This window comes from Rhagoletis pomonella, unplaced genomic scaffold (assembly GCF_013731165.1).
Source record: "Rhagoletis pomonella isolate Grant_MI unplaced genomic scaffold, Rhpom_1.0 Rhpom_scaffold_02218, whole genome shotgun sequence".
Taxonomy (NCBI): Eukaryota; Metazoa; Arthropoda; class Insecta; order Diptera; family Tephritidae; genus Rhagoletis; species Rhagoletis pomonella.
In genome coordinates, this window is record NW_023460772.1 from 17068 (window position 1) to 32302 (window position 15235).

Below are 15235 nucleotides of genomic sequence, written 5' to 3' on the forward strand. Positions count from 1 at the left end.
TTTTTTTTGTTTTTTAATAAGCGTCATAATTTTATTTTAGAAAACTTTCGAAGACAAATATTATATTTGATAAAAAAATATATAATTTGAATGATAATTTTATGGGAATTCTAAGGAAAAATTCATTTCCTTCATATAAAATACATAGAAAACTAACTAAAATGCTCAGGTGGCACAATTAAATGTTAAATCAATTAAAAAATCCGGACTATCTTAATGCATATGTACATACATACTAGCATACATATAGCAAATTGCATTTAAATAAATTTTCTCAACAATGATTTTAAACTGATATTCAATATCGGTAGAGTATCGATGTTTTATATATAGATCAGCCGATATTTTTTGTTGGTAAAATCGATATCACCGTTATCGATAATTTTATGACTGGCAACGTTCGTACTGTGCGGTCACTTAAACTTTCGCTTGAAAGAATTTCCAAAGTTTAACTCGTTTACAAAGTGCTAAGCAGTTCTAATTTGTGTTATTCACACCGTAAAAAGTTTACTGAAGCCAAATTCCAATAAATTGACTTGATTTAGTCATAAAGTGCGTTGATTGAAAAGTTTTATTTAGTCGGCCTTCGTGCATATTTGCCTGTTTTGGTGCATTATTGTTGCTTTTGCGTGAGAGTGTAAGGAATATCGCTTTTGTTTGTTAACCTCATAAGGTATCGATATTTTATGTGCGATATATCGATCAGCCGAGATTTTTTTGTTGCTTATATCTCCATTATCGATGATTTTATGACCGATATTGCACCCCTAGATACATATATATGCAACTAATCTTGGTTATAAAGACAAACTTAACAAATTTTTGAATTTGAAAAGAATCTCAGAATCCCAAAACTCACAAAACCGACTTCCAATTGGAAAAATGTATTCGCTTGATTTTTTTTTTTTAATAACTAAAGGTGCTTAAGATTTTGTTAGTGTGTGTTAGTAACTTACATTTGTAACATTTTTCACATTTGATAGTAACTTTGCAAGCTTAAGTGTTAAATAACAAAACAAAAAAGATTTAAAAAAAATGCATGAACAATAATGCAAAAATTAAACGTACACTAAGCAAAAAAACGCACATACATACACACATAACAATTTTACAAACATACACGCAATATACGAACGCACATCTTGCGCTAATATACACATATTTTTGTTGCTTTTGCTTGTTTTTTTTTGTGTTTACCCAACACGTACATAGATACAAGTAAATATAATACATACTTGGTTTCAAAATTAATTTAGTTGTGGCTTCGTATTTGTTTTTATTTTTTAACTTGCTTTGTTTTACTTGTATTTTGGTTTTACTTTTGCTTTTACTTTTGTTGTGATATTACAGCTAAATTCGATGCTGGTTGTTGGTTGTTCAGTTTCTTTGTTTGCTGGTGTCCTTTTATCCTTACGCCTACTACATACATAGATACATACTTATATACAGGCATATCCTTCGCACTTACATTTAATTTGTTATCAATCATGCACACATTTGTGTACAACTACATATGTACATACATACATACATACATACATACATACATACATGTGTGTCTGTTTCGACTGCTTGGCACATTCATGGCGCGCCTGCGTAGCGCTTCACATCGCCCCTCATTACATTTATAATAACATACCTCTACTTTCAGTATTCGTCTTCACATTCATTTCACTTAGCATTTAGCCTTTTCCGTTCGACTTACTGCTTTTCTTTTCACCTTGCTTGCTTCGAAAGTTTTAAAAAGTCCTTTTCCAATTTCTCGCCATTTATCTCTTCTTGGCTTAAAAACATTTTTTGAAAAAATTTAGAAAACGAAATACCCGTTCAAAAAGTGTTGTACGTCTGCCGCGTTGACGTTGGCTAGTTGTTATTCATGCTGCTGTAACGAGGTGGAAAAAAAATTTCGATTAAATTGCTTATTCGATAAAAACGCAAACCTTAATAGAGGATAGTACATAAAATAGTTTGATGACACATTATATAGTTGGAGAAATGGAGCTCAAATACACACATATAAACATTTAATAAAACCAATATATGTATAAGTACTGCATGCGTATGTGTATAACATTTAGTACTTTAGATCCCGTTGGTCTTACAAGTTGCCGCTTCACACATTTTGCTAAGGTTCAAAAGCCAATTAAGTTAAAAGCTAAGGGGTTAAAGTGTTCTAGAAAATACTGCCCGCTAAAGTTTACTACATATCTCTGAAGACAAAAACATACATATGTTTGAATTTTATTTATACGTAAAATTATATGTAAGATGATGGATTTGTGAAAAAACGTGGACCGAAAACTTCAATCCATCGTAAAAAAAAATTTAAAAGGGTTTGATTTTTCACTACCACGCATGGATATTAACGCTTGGGCATTACTTTGTTGAGACCCTAACATGGCAGCTACACAAAGTACCTACCTTAATGTTTGCTGGGATGGTTTGTTTGCGCATTAGGGTGCACCGCTATCCCTTCAAAAAAAAGCGGGACTGTGTTCCCAGCGGGATTATAATTTTTTTTTTTATATTTTAAGACCTCCGCCAAAATAATCCGGAAAAATATTAAGATTTACGTGAGCTGGATCCATTTTTTTAGTTTTTTTTTTTTAATAAATTTGAATATATATTTTTTTATCAACTCAGATGATAGACGTGTTTAAGCTTAAAAGGTCTGCACAAAACTTGTTAAAGACTTTTATTAACGGAATCAAAATAATGAGATATTTGAAGTAGAGGTGGGCGGTATCAGGAAGGTCTGTAAAAATTTTGCAGGCAGGACGGGACCAACATGCTTTTCCGCCACCCCCGATAAAATCGCAACCTCCGCAAATTCAGAAAATCTTCTTTAAAAATGTTGTATGAAATATGCACTTTTTCATGTTATATTGAGACGCAAACGAACAGCAAAGCAAAACAAAATACTAGGAAGATGCCAGATCTTTCATTTTTTTTCATTATTTTAAATTAATTTGAAGGACGTGAAATTTCTTAGTGATAGATTTCGGGACCCACGGGAACTGCGTACAATTCTAAAAAAACGTGGGAATGGGCGCGTTCGGAACTTAAAAATTTAGTTGCGGGATGGGCGGGATCGGGATCGAATATTTAGTCCCGTGCCCATCTCTAATTTGGAGGTATATTTTTTGGAAACATTTTGGCGGAGGTCTTAAAATATAATAAACTTTATATATCCGTTATAAAATCTGCAAATTTTTTTTGTGGGGCATCCTAATACATGTACATATATATGTACGCAAATGTATATGTTTGTAAGTTAAGAAAAATATTCAAATATTATGCAAAAAAATCTTAAAAGCAGATTGGCTGTGTTTTAGGAAACAGCTGATCTAGAATTAGATCTACGCGGCGGTGGTTAATGTAACGGCTGCTCTTCGTGTCACCTTGCATAAGTCTTGTCCGCCTCGTCCACCTCGTCCACCTCTTAGCCGCTCTCCAGTCCATTGATGGAATAAGGAGCTTCAGAAGTTGACGAGTTTTATTTTTTAAGCCGGACCCTCAATACAAATATTGAGATGCACTGGAAACACTACCGATGGACATAGAGGGAGTACAAGAAGCTTATTCGTTCTTCGAAAAGGGCTTTGTAATTATATTGAGTGGTGAATTTGAGTCAAATAGCTAGGATTTTCAAAGTCCTTAAAAAATACCAGACCGCTAAGCTGGGTTCACTCAAGAAGCCTGACAAGGTGACAAGGGGTCAGGCTCGCTCAGTCTTTTGGATAGTCATTTCCATCCCCTCGGCAAAAGAGTGAGAGAGTGTGAGCACCACAGTCTCAAGATAAAAATGGTTTGTTGCCAGAACTGTTGCTAGTGAAGATGCCTTAAAATATGCTATTGAACGTTTTGACAGCTTCAAATTGCCTATTAGGCGGGAAAATCTTGCGAGACGGTTCTGCAAAATCTGCCCATAAGACCATCTGTAAACTTAAAATATATGGGTGCTAGTATGATACAGTGTAGAGTAAGGCACAGGGTCAGGACCTGGAGTCTATATTGAAAGTAACGGCGACAATCTTCACTTCTCTCTTGAGGAACATATCTCGGTATTGGCAATCGTCAAGGCCATGGACTACGTTATGGAAATAGTTGGATAGGTAAGAGTTTACGTGCCTGCAATCAGTGGCAATCTGAACTCAAGCCAATCCTCTAACTACTGCCAAACTAGTTTGGTAAATCAAGTCATGACTAAAATATGTTGGAAAACATAACGAACTTTATTTACTCTGGGTGCATGATCACTCACGTGGACCTGGCAATGGTGTTTATGACCATGTGGTCAGAGAGGGCTCGAGCCAAGTATTCTTCGTTCCGAAGCCAGTTATAGAACTTAAACCTACGCCCATTGAAGTCACTGTCAAAGACTGGGTGAATAACTTCGCTCAGTAATGACAGCTTCTCATAAAAATACAATCCCCGTTCGGAGTCGGCGAAAACTGTTGGTTCCTCCTAACTAACTAACTAACACTAACATATGTATGTGTAAGCGCCAATCAATTATTATTATTAATGACTGGGAGGCTTCGAGGGTCTGCAGGTGGGCAAAACTCATGTTGCCCTCCATCTCAGAGGCTATTGCTAGATGTTGGCTTTCATTGGGCAGATGGAACTGCAGACAACTTGTGGGACAGTTGACTGGACACTTCTTGTGGCATAAACCACTGAATGTAATAGTCATACATGCCAACCCCATAATAACGTCCCGTTAAAAATATCCTTCGAGTGAACGAGTCGATCATCCAGAAACGGAATTATAATCCATAACGACAACGAGAGACAGTTAGAAATTTTCTAAAATATCATGCATGCTTTTATTAAAAAAAAAAACACACACAGCATGCAACACTACGTTCAAAGAAAATGAGTGTTTTAATCACAGAGAATCTTATGTGAAGTAGAAAGTTTTTGGTTTTGAAAATTTTGCAATTATTCACCAGAGAAGAACGTCATAACACCGTCCAAAAAAATTCAACTTTTTTGCAGTCATGAAAAAAATTTCAGGAAGTAGAGACAAATTAAAAGTACCAGTATTTTGCCGTGGCAGATGGTTTTTCCTTAATATTTAAATTTTTATGAAAATAGATATAGAAAAGTTCTTTGAAATCGATTTTCAAAAACCAATATGGCGGATGGATTTCTAATAGAATTTTGTGCAATTTGATATCCAAAAGTTCTTTGAGTCGCTGATTACAAAACTGAAATCAGTTTTCAAAATTTCAAAATCGCGAAACCAATATGGCGGATGTATTTTTTTTTTTAATTATCAGATTTTTATGAAATTGACTGAAATCGGTTTTAAAAAATTCAAAATGGCGTATGACATTTTAAAAAATTTAATATTTTTATGACGGTGTTATATGTAGGTATGACGGCCAGAAGGAGTTTCTGTGTATATACTAGGAATATGTGTATGTTTAGCAGTCTAACATTAAAAAAGGAGGCATATAATTAGGCGCAGAGACTTATGTATAAACACCTTGTAAGTTTTTTAATTAGTACAAAGAGGTACTGAAACAACATTTAGCAATTAAATAACTTTGGTCTCGTATTTTTTTTGTGGCTGCCGCTTACCAAACTTGCTATTGTTTCGAAAATGGAAGGCGCTCCTGCGCAATGAGTTGCTTTTTCTTCCTTGCTCTCTGTTGAATATATGTACATATGCGCACGCATCACCAGCAAACCAAACTATTTCATAGTGTTCAGTGCTTTTAAAGTTTTTTTTTTTAAAGTATTGCATTATTTTTGTGAAAACTTTTAGATTAATTAGGAACATTTCGGCTTGTAAGCAGTTAAATATTTTAGTGGGTCTGTACTTATTTCGTACCTAGATACATTTATACATATTTCTGTTACTGGTTTTGTTTTAAACTTCTTGTTTTTTTTACAAATTTATAATACATATTTTTGGTTTTGGATTTTCAAATTAATTTTCTTTCGCGTTTTTTCCTTTTTTGAAGTAAGCATATCGTCACAATTTGGCACATTTACAATACATAATTTTTAAAATAATTTTTATTTTTTTTTCTCTTAAATATACATACAAGCTGAAGAGTTCAATTTGTTTACCAAATCCTACCCAAAAACCCTAAACACTCAGAAAATCATGGAAGTCCCAAGCTTAGAAATCTCTACAAAGTGCAGGGAAATTCCTCTGTTATAAAGTGAAGCCTCGATATAACGAAATCGAAGGGGTTGGTTAAACGCCTCGTTGTCAAGCAGGTTTTGTAATTCACTTGCGAATGAATATCAATCAAAGTCACTTTGAATTCTGAAAACTGAGTTTTTAGTTTTGTCTCTGACGTCAGGATTTTTTAAAGGACTTTGTAGTTTTAAAAATTATGATTTATTCCAAAAGTCATCTAAAAAATTCAGTGCAATGTTGAACAACAATATGCATACCAAATTAAAAAGAAAATTTTGTACAATTAAAAAAAAAATGGAAATCACCTTTTATTTCATTTAATTTTTTTAAGCTAATAAAGTTAGAAGAACGATATCTGAAGATTTGGTCGAGTGTACTATATTGATCCTATGCTGAGTCCCTTAAGTAAGTAAGCCACCGTTGACGTCCCAGTCCAAAAAAGCAAAGCGCTAGAAATACGCAATTGTGCGTAGTTTACCATCCCCTTCTCCATGCTCCTCTATAGAGAATTTAAGAGACTGACCTAGGCAAAGCAAAATCGACTCAAAACAGAGCAATTTACCCTTTATTAAAGGAATCTTCGGAGACGGTAGTTAAATCCCATTTCCCAGGCTGTTAATAATATGCAGCCACATAAGATGTATAGGGCCTTCACTCACAGCTAACAGAGAACTAGAATCAATAATAAGCATAGAAAAGTAAAGGAGAACATAGCATAGATTTATGATTTATTTTGTTCTTAAAGCACCAGAAAGACTACTATGGGAAACGAATCCCTTTTAACCGCGCAACCCGCGTACACCAAAAGTAAATCGATGGAGGCAGCTCTCGGTGAAGTGGTGGGTTTTCTACAAAATTACTGTACTTCAAACAATATACTTTATCAGATTTTCTGGATCTGGACTTTCTGGAATGTCCATCTATCTTGTCTGAGTTCCGGGCCATAGAATCATAGAAGGCAACAAGATAGCAGACAAATTAGCCAAGGCGGAAGCTTGTTTAATTAAATCAGTAGCGGTGGTAGTGGGATACCACCTCAGCTAACTACAAACTAGCAAGGAGGCGGTGTTCAGCAAATAGGACTTTCATACAACGAAATATGCCGCAGCGCTTTCGAGAGATACATAATGAAGCAGTTAGCCGATTTATGCACACATTCATAAGCGTTTCAATGTGGTCCGCGTAAGCTGCAAAAGTGTTTGATAGGTAGCCTACGGTACTTAGAATAAAAAAGTCCATGAGAAGTGCAGTAAAATGGCGCTATTGAGCGCTAATTGAATTCTGAGTGGCAACTTCGGAGGCACTACAACCAATCAACCAACATATGTATGTGCATTAGAGTGCATCACCAACAAACAAACAAATTCCGGGCTTTCGCCGGATTTATAAAATTTATTATATTTTAACACTTGTGGCAAAAATATTTTGGAAAAAAATCAAAATCGCATTATTTTGATTCCGTTGATAAAAATGCCTCAAAATTTGTTTGCAGATCTTTTAAGCTTAGACTCCACTATCATCGGACGTAATTATTTAGAAGAAAAAAATTTAAATATATTCTTATTTTTTTATAAAAAAAGCTCGGTTTTTGGAGTTATTTTTAAAGGGTCCAGCTCGCGTAAAATCTTAATATTTTTAAGAAATATTATTGTTAAAGTCGCAAAATATAATAAATTTATTCCGCTGAAGAAACAGGCCCGTTTTTTTTTATGGGGAGTGATGCACTCTAATGTACTCACATTCGTATTAAGTCATATTTTACTTTGTGGATATTTTTCGCGTTTTGGAAAAATTAGTTTGGCTCACCCGGACTAGGCGCATTGAAAGTATTTAATACCATTATCCCTATTCATTTATAAATATGTACATACATATATATCCCGCTTCGTGTTTACAAATAACAGCCAAGATTCTGGTTTATACATATGTATATATGTGTTTACTTAAAATTATTTAGCTGTATGTGAATAATTTATGCCACAAATAGTATATGTATGTAATTACATTTACACCAATAATTTGAAATTTTCAATTGCAAAATGAATGCAAGCCGTGTTTGTGTGTATTTGGGAGTGAAAATTTCTATTTTTGTGTGTTTGTTAGTAGCTATACAACTGATAAAACCACTACATTTTACATACATAATACACATTAAAAAAAAATAAAATCAAGCAAGCTTTCCATAATTTTATAGCAAATTAAGTGCTGCCATTATTTACTACCAAATTTCTTAATGTTATTAATTTTTTAAATGCATAAGCAATTTTTGTGGTTGTAAATTGATTTAGTTTTTTTTTTTGTATCTAAGCGCTATTTAATAAAATTGTTCAATTAATTTAGTTATGTAAATACTTTTAAGTGCATGGCATTTAAGTGGATATTTTGTTTATATATTTATGTTGTTGCTTTTAGTAAATTTTTTTGTTTGCTTTTGTTTTCTGCTTTTCTGCATTTAAATGGTGCTGCTACAATAACAATAACTAATGTGATGGGCTATCGGTAATTCGATGTTTGGCGCGTGCTTTGCTGCATGAGGCGCGGCGCAGGGAGCTAACACTGCCGCCGAAATTATCATGATCTAATGATTCCGATGAGAAAGCTACGTACGTTTTTTTTTTTTTTTTTTTTTGGAAGAAAATATACAAAACGGGAAAAGGGAAAAGTTTCATAAGCATTTGCAACTAATTTTTGGTTTTTTGATATTCATTTTCTAAATATGAAATTTTATGAATAGATACATATGTAAGTATGTACAATTAAGGGTATGCAAGTTAAAACGTTTGGTTTAAAATTCATCCAAATGATTGTGTCAGGAAAGGATAATTTTGCGAAAATTAAAATGCGCAAAGCATGCAAGATGAAACGATATAGGAGAAGTGTTGGAATGAAGGAATTGTTTTAAGGTGGTTTGTTGCCGATCATCAACTTTTTGAGAAAAAGGATTATCCAACAGCAGCTATTGCTTGCGACTTGGGGTTTTTTCAGCCCTGGGTCTGTAGCAATTAAACCTACTTTGGAGTTAGAACAAGATAGACCGCGTTTAAGGAGAGAGTAATATTTCGTCTTTAGAAAAAGTGACACATTGTGCAAATCGCCCAGGAATCGAACATTTTTGTTTTGGATGAATTTCGGCCAGCACTTACCTTTTACCACCACATAAAAAACTTCTGCAAAGGGAAAAAAAAGATTCGAAAGTGCAAAATTTTACAAAATTCCGTAATTTGCAAGTTTATTTTTTAAATGGTTTTGGTCGCGTGTTAAATATGACGTTTGGAGCTATCTAAAAAACATATTTAAATAAAAAAATTCTAGAATTTTGAAATTGAAATAATCGTAAAGCAAAAATTTATACGAAATATTGGTTCAATTTTTTTTATATAAAACCTCTAACTGTTCTTAAAAGATTCCGAAATTTTCAAGAAGTTGTTTTTTAAAAGATATGAATTTTTGAACTTTGAAACAAAAATTTTTGCAAACTCTAATGCCGGATTTCCACTAGGCATTCAATGACACTAATTTTAATGACAAAGTTAGACATTAAATTCATTTCCACGTGGCATTTTGTAAATGGTACACATTTTTTATCAATGCCTCGTGGAAATTTAGCAAAAATTAAAAACAAATTTTATAAAATGGTTTAACATAAATTTATTTAGAGTTTGCAAAAAAAAAAGTTCAAAGTTCGAAAATTGATATCTTAAAAAAAAAACACCGTAACTTCAGACTGAAGTCGAAATATAGACGAATTAAAAGCAACAAAAACAGATTGTTTTATTTCAACCCAGCCTTGAGCTCAAAAAAATAAATTTAATTAATACAATCAAAAAAGCACCGGATCTTTGAAGATCTATTGGAGGTAGATATTGTATGAAAAAAAAATTTGTGGACAAATGTTTACAAGTTTTGCTTTTAGATTTTTTTAATTAAAAATACTGTAAACTTTTTTCGAATATTTTTATACGAGCAAAACTTTTTTTGTGACTATAATAGATTTGAGATATTCAAAAAATAAGCTGGCGAAATTCCGAAAATTGTGTAATTTAAAATTTTGCAGCGCATTCGAAAAGAAGTTTCAATTTTTTCCTCGGCAGAACTTTTTCATATGATAAAAGAAGAGTTAAGACCAAAATTCATCCAAATTCCAACCATTGGGCGTACAACATGTGGAATGTTTATTTTATTTTCCAATAGTTCTTATGACGACGAAAACTGCTTGAGAAGTTTCAGTAGTTTTATTTTTGGTTCAACAAGCTGAGATATTAGTGGCACTTGGAATATACGTGGGATGCAGGAAAAGTAGTATATGTATTTGAAAATTATAAGTAAACAAAGCAGGATTTGGAGAAGTGAATTATTAGGTGCTTTACGAAAATTTTACAAGGGTGTGTATTTTATATATATGTATGTATGTATATGAGAATGTGTATAGTATATGTACATTACTAAACGAGCGAACAACAGCGGCACAGTGGTGTGTATTAGAAGCGGAAGCTGTGTAAATTGCGTGTTTGATTTTGTTAAGTTGATTGCCTCATTTGTATGTTCTCATAGCTTTTAGCCGATTTGCGTGTTGATGTTTAATTTTGTTGGTATGTACTCCTATAAGTATTCTATGTTGCTGCTGTATGTATGTGAGGCTCCGTTTTGGGCGCTTCAAAAGTGCCATAACTCTTAACTAGATGCCACTCAATACATGATGATTAGAAAACAAATACAAATTTGGCTAGATAAAAGCTTTAAAATACGAGTTCGCACGCACAGACTGGATACGAAATATCTACGGCGTTAATTTCCAACAGAACTCAACTAAGAAATGCAACGAAGTAAATAGCAAAATGACATAAGATAGTAAATGTGTGTCATGTTACTGGCTATTTCCAAAATTTCAACTCAAACAATGAAGCCGCATAGCTTACCTTTATCTGTTGGTGAGCCCAAAGTCAGACTGCTCAGGCTCGAACTTAAATTGTATGGACGTGGAGATGGTGGCACCGGCACTGCATCATCACCCGGCAGACATGTCTCTACCATAGCCTCCAAGCAGTTAACGAATAACTCAGATGATTCGCCCATCATGTTGTACTGAGGAATAGCACAACAAGTTATGATAATTATAAAAAAAAAAAAAAACAAATAAGCACACCTACCTTTGTAAAGGGTCCGGCGAAACGCCAGAGTCCACCAAAACCGCAACTTTGCAGAAAATGTAACTGCTGCTGTGAGGGGTCCTCGCTGGCCAGCATATTTTGTATGATACTTTGTACTGAATTCAAAACGACTTGATCATGTGAAACAGAGAGTATATTATTGATCTTCTGATCCAGCAGAGAATGGCTGTTCAAATGGAAAAATTATCAAAAAAAAAAAATTACATAAAATATTTTATTTTATTTTGTAAGTGGTATGCAACTTACATAACTGGAAAAACCTTGGGGAAAACCACCGAACCCTCGGCTAGGTACTGATAGAGCACGCGCGTCTCGTTCTCATCCGTTGAATATTTCACCAATGTGGCCAAAACGGTCAACACCAATGCCTGGGTGGACAAATCGGAGAGCACTTCAGGATCTAGCAGCACATTCGACTCATTTGAGACAGATGAACGCGAGCCGCGCTCCTGTGGAGTAGAAAAAATTTGTTGTTGATATTGTTAAGTATTGGATATATTGTATTTACATGAATGGATAAAAGCTAAAAATTGTTTAAAAAATTGTTGAGCTTAGAAACACTTAAGCATTAGAGGCAAGCAGTGGTGCAAACGCGCTAGTCGAGCAAATAAAAAAAGAAAATAAAAGTGATACGGAAAGAACTAAACACAAGACATACCACAACATTATACAGTTATTTCAAAATTAATCTACTTTGTTTGCTTTATTTTTTATTAAAAAAAAATAAAATAAACTAAAAGTAAAAAATATATATGTATATGGATCAATCCATGTCAAATTGACCAATGGCGGGAATCGACAATTATCGATTTGGATGAATTTTTGGTCAAAGTTTTCTTTAATTATATAAAACAGTTCTACAAAAGGAAAAAAGAGAAACAAATTTTTTCCAAAGTTCAAAATTTCAAAAACCCCGGATTTTGCAAATTTATTTTTTGTACATCTCAAAAACTATTATACATATTTGAGGCTATAGAAAAAATTTATATTTATAAAAATCGTTACAGAATTCCAAATTTAAAAAATTATAAAAGAAACTTATAGAATCTTTTAGCAAAATTATTTTTTTATACAATAGCTATAACTGATCTTAAAAGATTCGAATTTTTTGAAAACAAATTTATTTCCAACTCTAAATAGAAATTAAATTTACATTAAATTATAATTGTATATTTAGGGGTTTTCAAACAATTTTTTCTTTCAAAATTCATAGCTTTAAAAACCACCTTCTCGAAAATTTCAAGATTTTTTTAAGATCAGTAAAAAAAAATCAAATTTTTTATAAGTTTTTGTTTTTACGTTTTTTTAATTTCAAAGTTCTGTAAATTATTTTTATTTTTCGATGTTTTGTATATTTTTTCTTTATAGCCCTTTGCTTCAGGGTAAATCAAATAGCCATAAGCGGGGTCTATTTGCGGAAACACTCACAAAAATTAAGCTTCGTATGCTTGATCATTGTAGCGTGCTTCAAGTGGAGCTTACATCCAAGAAGGAAGCTGAGCTATGGTCGATTGATAAAAATCCTGATCTGCGCAGTAGACGAATTTACATAAGGAGGTGGATCGCTTTCAGTCCTAAATACCTCCTACAATGCGGGATTACCGCTAGCATCTTAGAAATTTTGGAGTGTGGATAATAAGCGGTTCTCTCGTTCCTCGCTAGGCATGCCTCTGTCTTAGGTAATCTCGGGGGCTATTTCTCAATGAAATTACATGCCAGGAAAGAGTGGGATTTCCATTGAACGACTACTGTAGGCAATTGTAGGGAGAACGAGAGGGATTCAAGAACGCCGAATACTTTATATGCCATTGCCATCAACTACATGACAAAACGGTACCACAACGGACGAACGAATCCAGTGGTTGAGTTCTTTAGATCTGCATCTCGACCGTAAGTTCGTAAAGAAGCCTTGTGACGTGCCTCCTAGGCTGCTTTACTTCCAGCAAGTGTATTTTTGGATGCTACATAGCTCAGTACACTGCCTTATTCCTAGCTTATAAACTTGCCAAACTCTCGAAGCATAATTTCGAACCGGCCGGCCAAGTGCCTTATATGTTTCCAAGCATCTTTCCTTCCTTTTCCTGCCGGTGAGCGATTTAGGGACGTTGCTGCGGCGGTGGGTATGCCGTTGATATGGACGCCTAATTTCAGCTTGATCTTATTCGCCCAGGTGGTGAAAAGTCCGCAGTTGATTTCATAGGGAAAAGCGTACGGTTTCATGCAGTGAAGAAGCGGAGATGAGCAGAGAGATAACGGTTTACTTTTGAGCACAGGTCATCAATGCCTTTGCTGGACGCCAATACTGAGCAGTCGGCAGTGCATAAGATCAGTGTAACTCTCTCTCTCTCTCTCTGGTCTGAGGAAGCTTCGAGATGTATAAGCTAAGTAGTAGTGGGGAGAAGCTTCGGGTTCATATTTATAATAGTACGGGCGACTGTGGATCACTCAGATAACTCGCCACCCACCGTTTGAGCCTCGCTGGGAGAGAGAGGGTAATGTCGAAATCTTTCGAAAAATCGAATGATACTCGGGTAGTTTCCTCGCAGGGTCAGTTTCGGTTAAAAACACGAGTTATCTGAGACCAAATCTCCATAAGTCAGGAATGACGAGGGTGACTATATTCCGATTAAAGACCTTATTGAGGTAGTCTACACTCGTTGGACGGAAATGTTTTCAGCATCAGCTTGCATATTCTGTTGGGACCAATAGATTTGGAGGCTTTTGCTTTACCGATGCCCACCTTAGCCTGACATTCTAGTGTGAAAACGAAAGTGGAAAACAACTAAGGCAGAAATTGTATTTGACTAATTTTATATTCTGTTCTGGCACACGAAGCTGACAGTGCGAGAAACCAAGATCGGGGTGAGTCCTATGGAGCCGAGAGGGAGCTTCTTGGATGCATGCTTGTATCGTCGGTAGCGAGAGCTGTAGGCGGTGGGAACAAGTGGTGCTGTATGGCTGGAGAAACGTGGGCCACTTCCTATGTGCTTTAAGGTCAGAAAAGGTACTTAGGTGGCTCCATCCTTTGCAAGAGTTACACCTAACTGAAATGAAGTTCGGTTGGAGCCGGCGCTGGCGTGCGCAGTTAGTTAAGCGTTAAAAAATTCATTGACTAAGTAACTCTTCAATCAAATAAATTAAAATTTTTAAAAACCTTTCTAATTTGAAATTAAATATGTATTTGTTAAAGTCAAACTGATTTCAATAAAATTTCTCAAACATTTAAATACCATTATTGTGGGTGCAAAATATATTTTTAATACCGAATTTCCACTCAGAATTGAAATAACACAAAGTTGAATGACAAAGTTGAGAAAAAAACTTTTCTATGAAGGCCGACCAGGAATCGAACCTGTCCGTGTCCACTTAAGATACATTTTGTGTCATTGCAATGCCTAGCGAAAATTCGACATAAGTGCTTATGTTGTTGGAAAAAATCGAACATCTTTTTGGAAATTTGTAACAATCGTTTGTGTGCTTTGGTGTAAAATATCTTTAAAAGTGTCAAGTGCTGTGCAGCGAGTGCAATTAGCTTTCACACAAACATACACCAACATTTCTAAAACATACAAACAGATAAGAAAATAAAAAAAAAGTTATATTAAACTAAAAATAAAGCTAGAAGAGCAGGTCTTCGAAAACGCTATGTAAATAGTAGCATTACAACTAGTAGTAAGAAGTAGCAGTAGAAAAAAAGAAGAAGAAAAGTCAATAGACAATACCTGACGTTCTTCGATAGCGCTCGAATTATTCGGTTCTTTGGTGGTCGGCACCGAAAATGAGCGTTGTGTTTTAAATAAAACCTTCGCGCCCTTCAATTTGAATTCGATTTTTGTTTTATTTTTGTTTTTGTGTGTTTTTTTTTATGCATTAAATATTGCAATATCGAAGTATTTATCCATACATA

General features: G+C 34.4%; 1 protein-coding gene across 4 annotated transcripts; it reads right to left on the minus strand.

The window, feature by feature from the left end:
* Positions 1-639: 639 nt before the first annotated feature.
* Positions 640-15140, minus strand: LOC118753215 (neurofibromin-like; the record flags this gene model as incomplete). Of its 4 annotated transcripts, XR_004994785.1 has the most annotated exon segments (6): positions 8670-8759; positions 10599-10966; positions 11077-11242; positions 11308-11494; positions 11575-11777; positions 15051-15140. XR_004994785.1 is itself a non-coding variant. In XM_036488092.1 (5 exon segments), coding segments are annotated over 5 exon segments (651 nt in total), but the record flags the coding sequence as incomplete, so codon positions are not given.
* Positions 15141-15235: the final 95 nt, after the last annotated feature.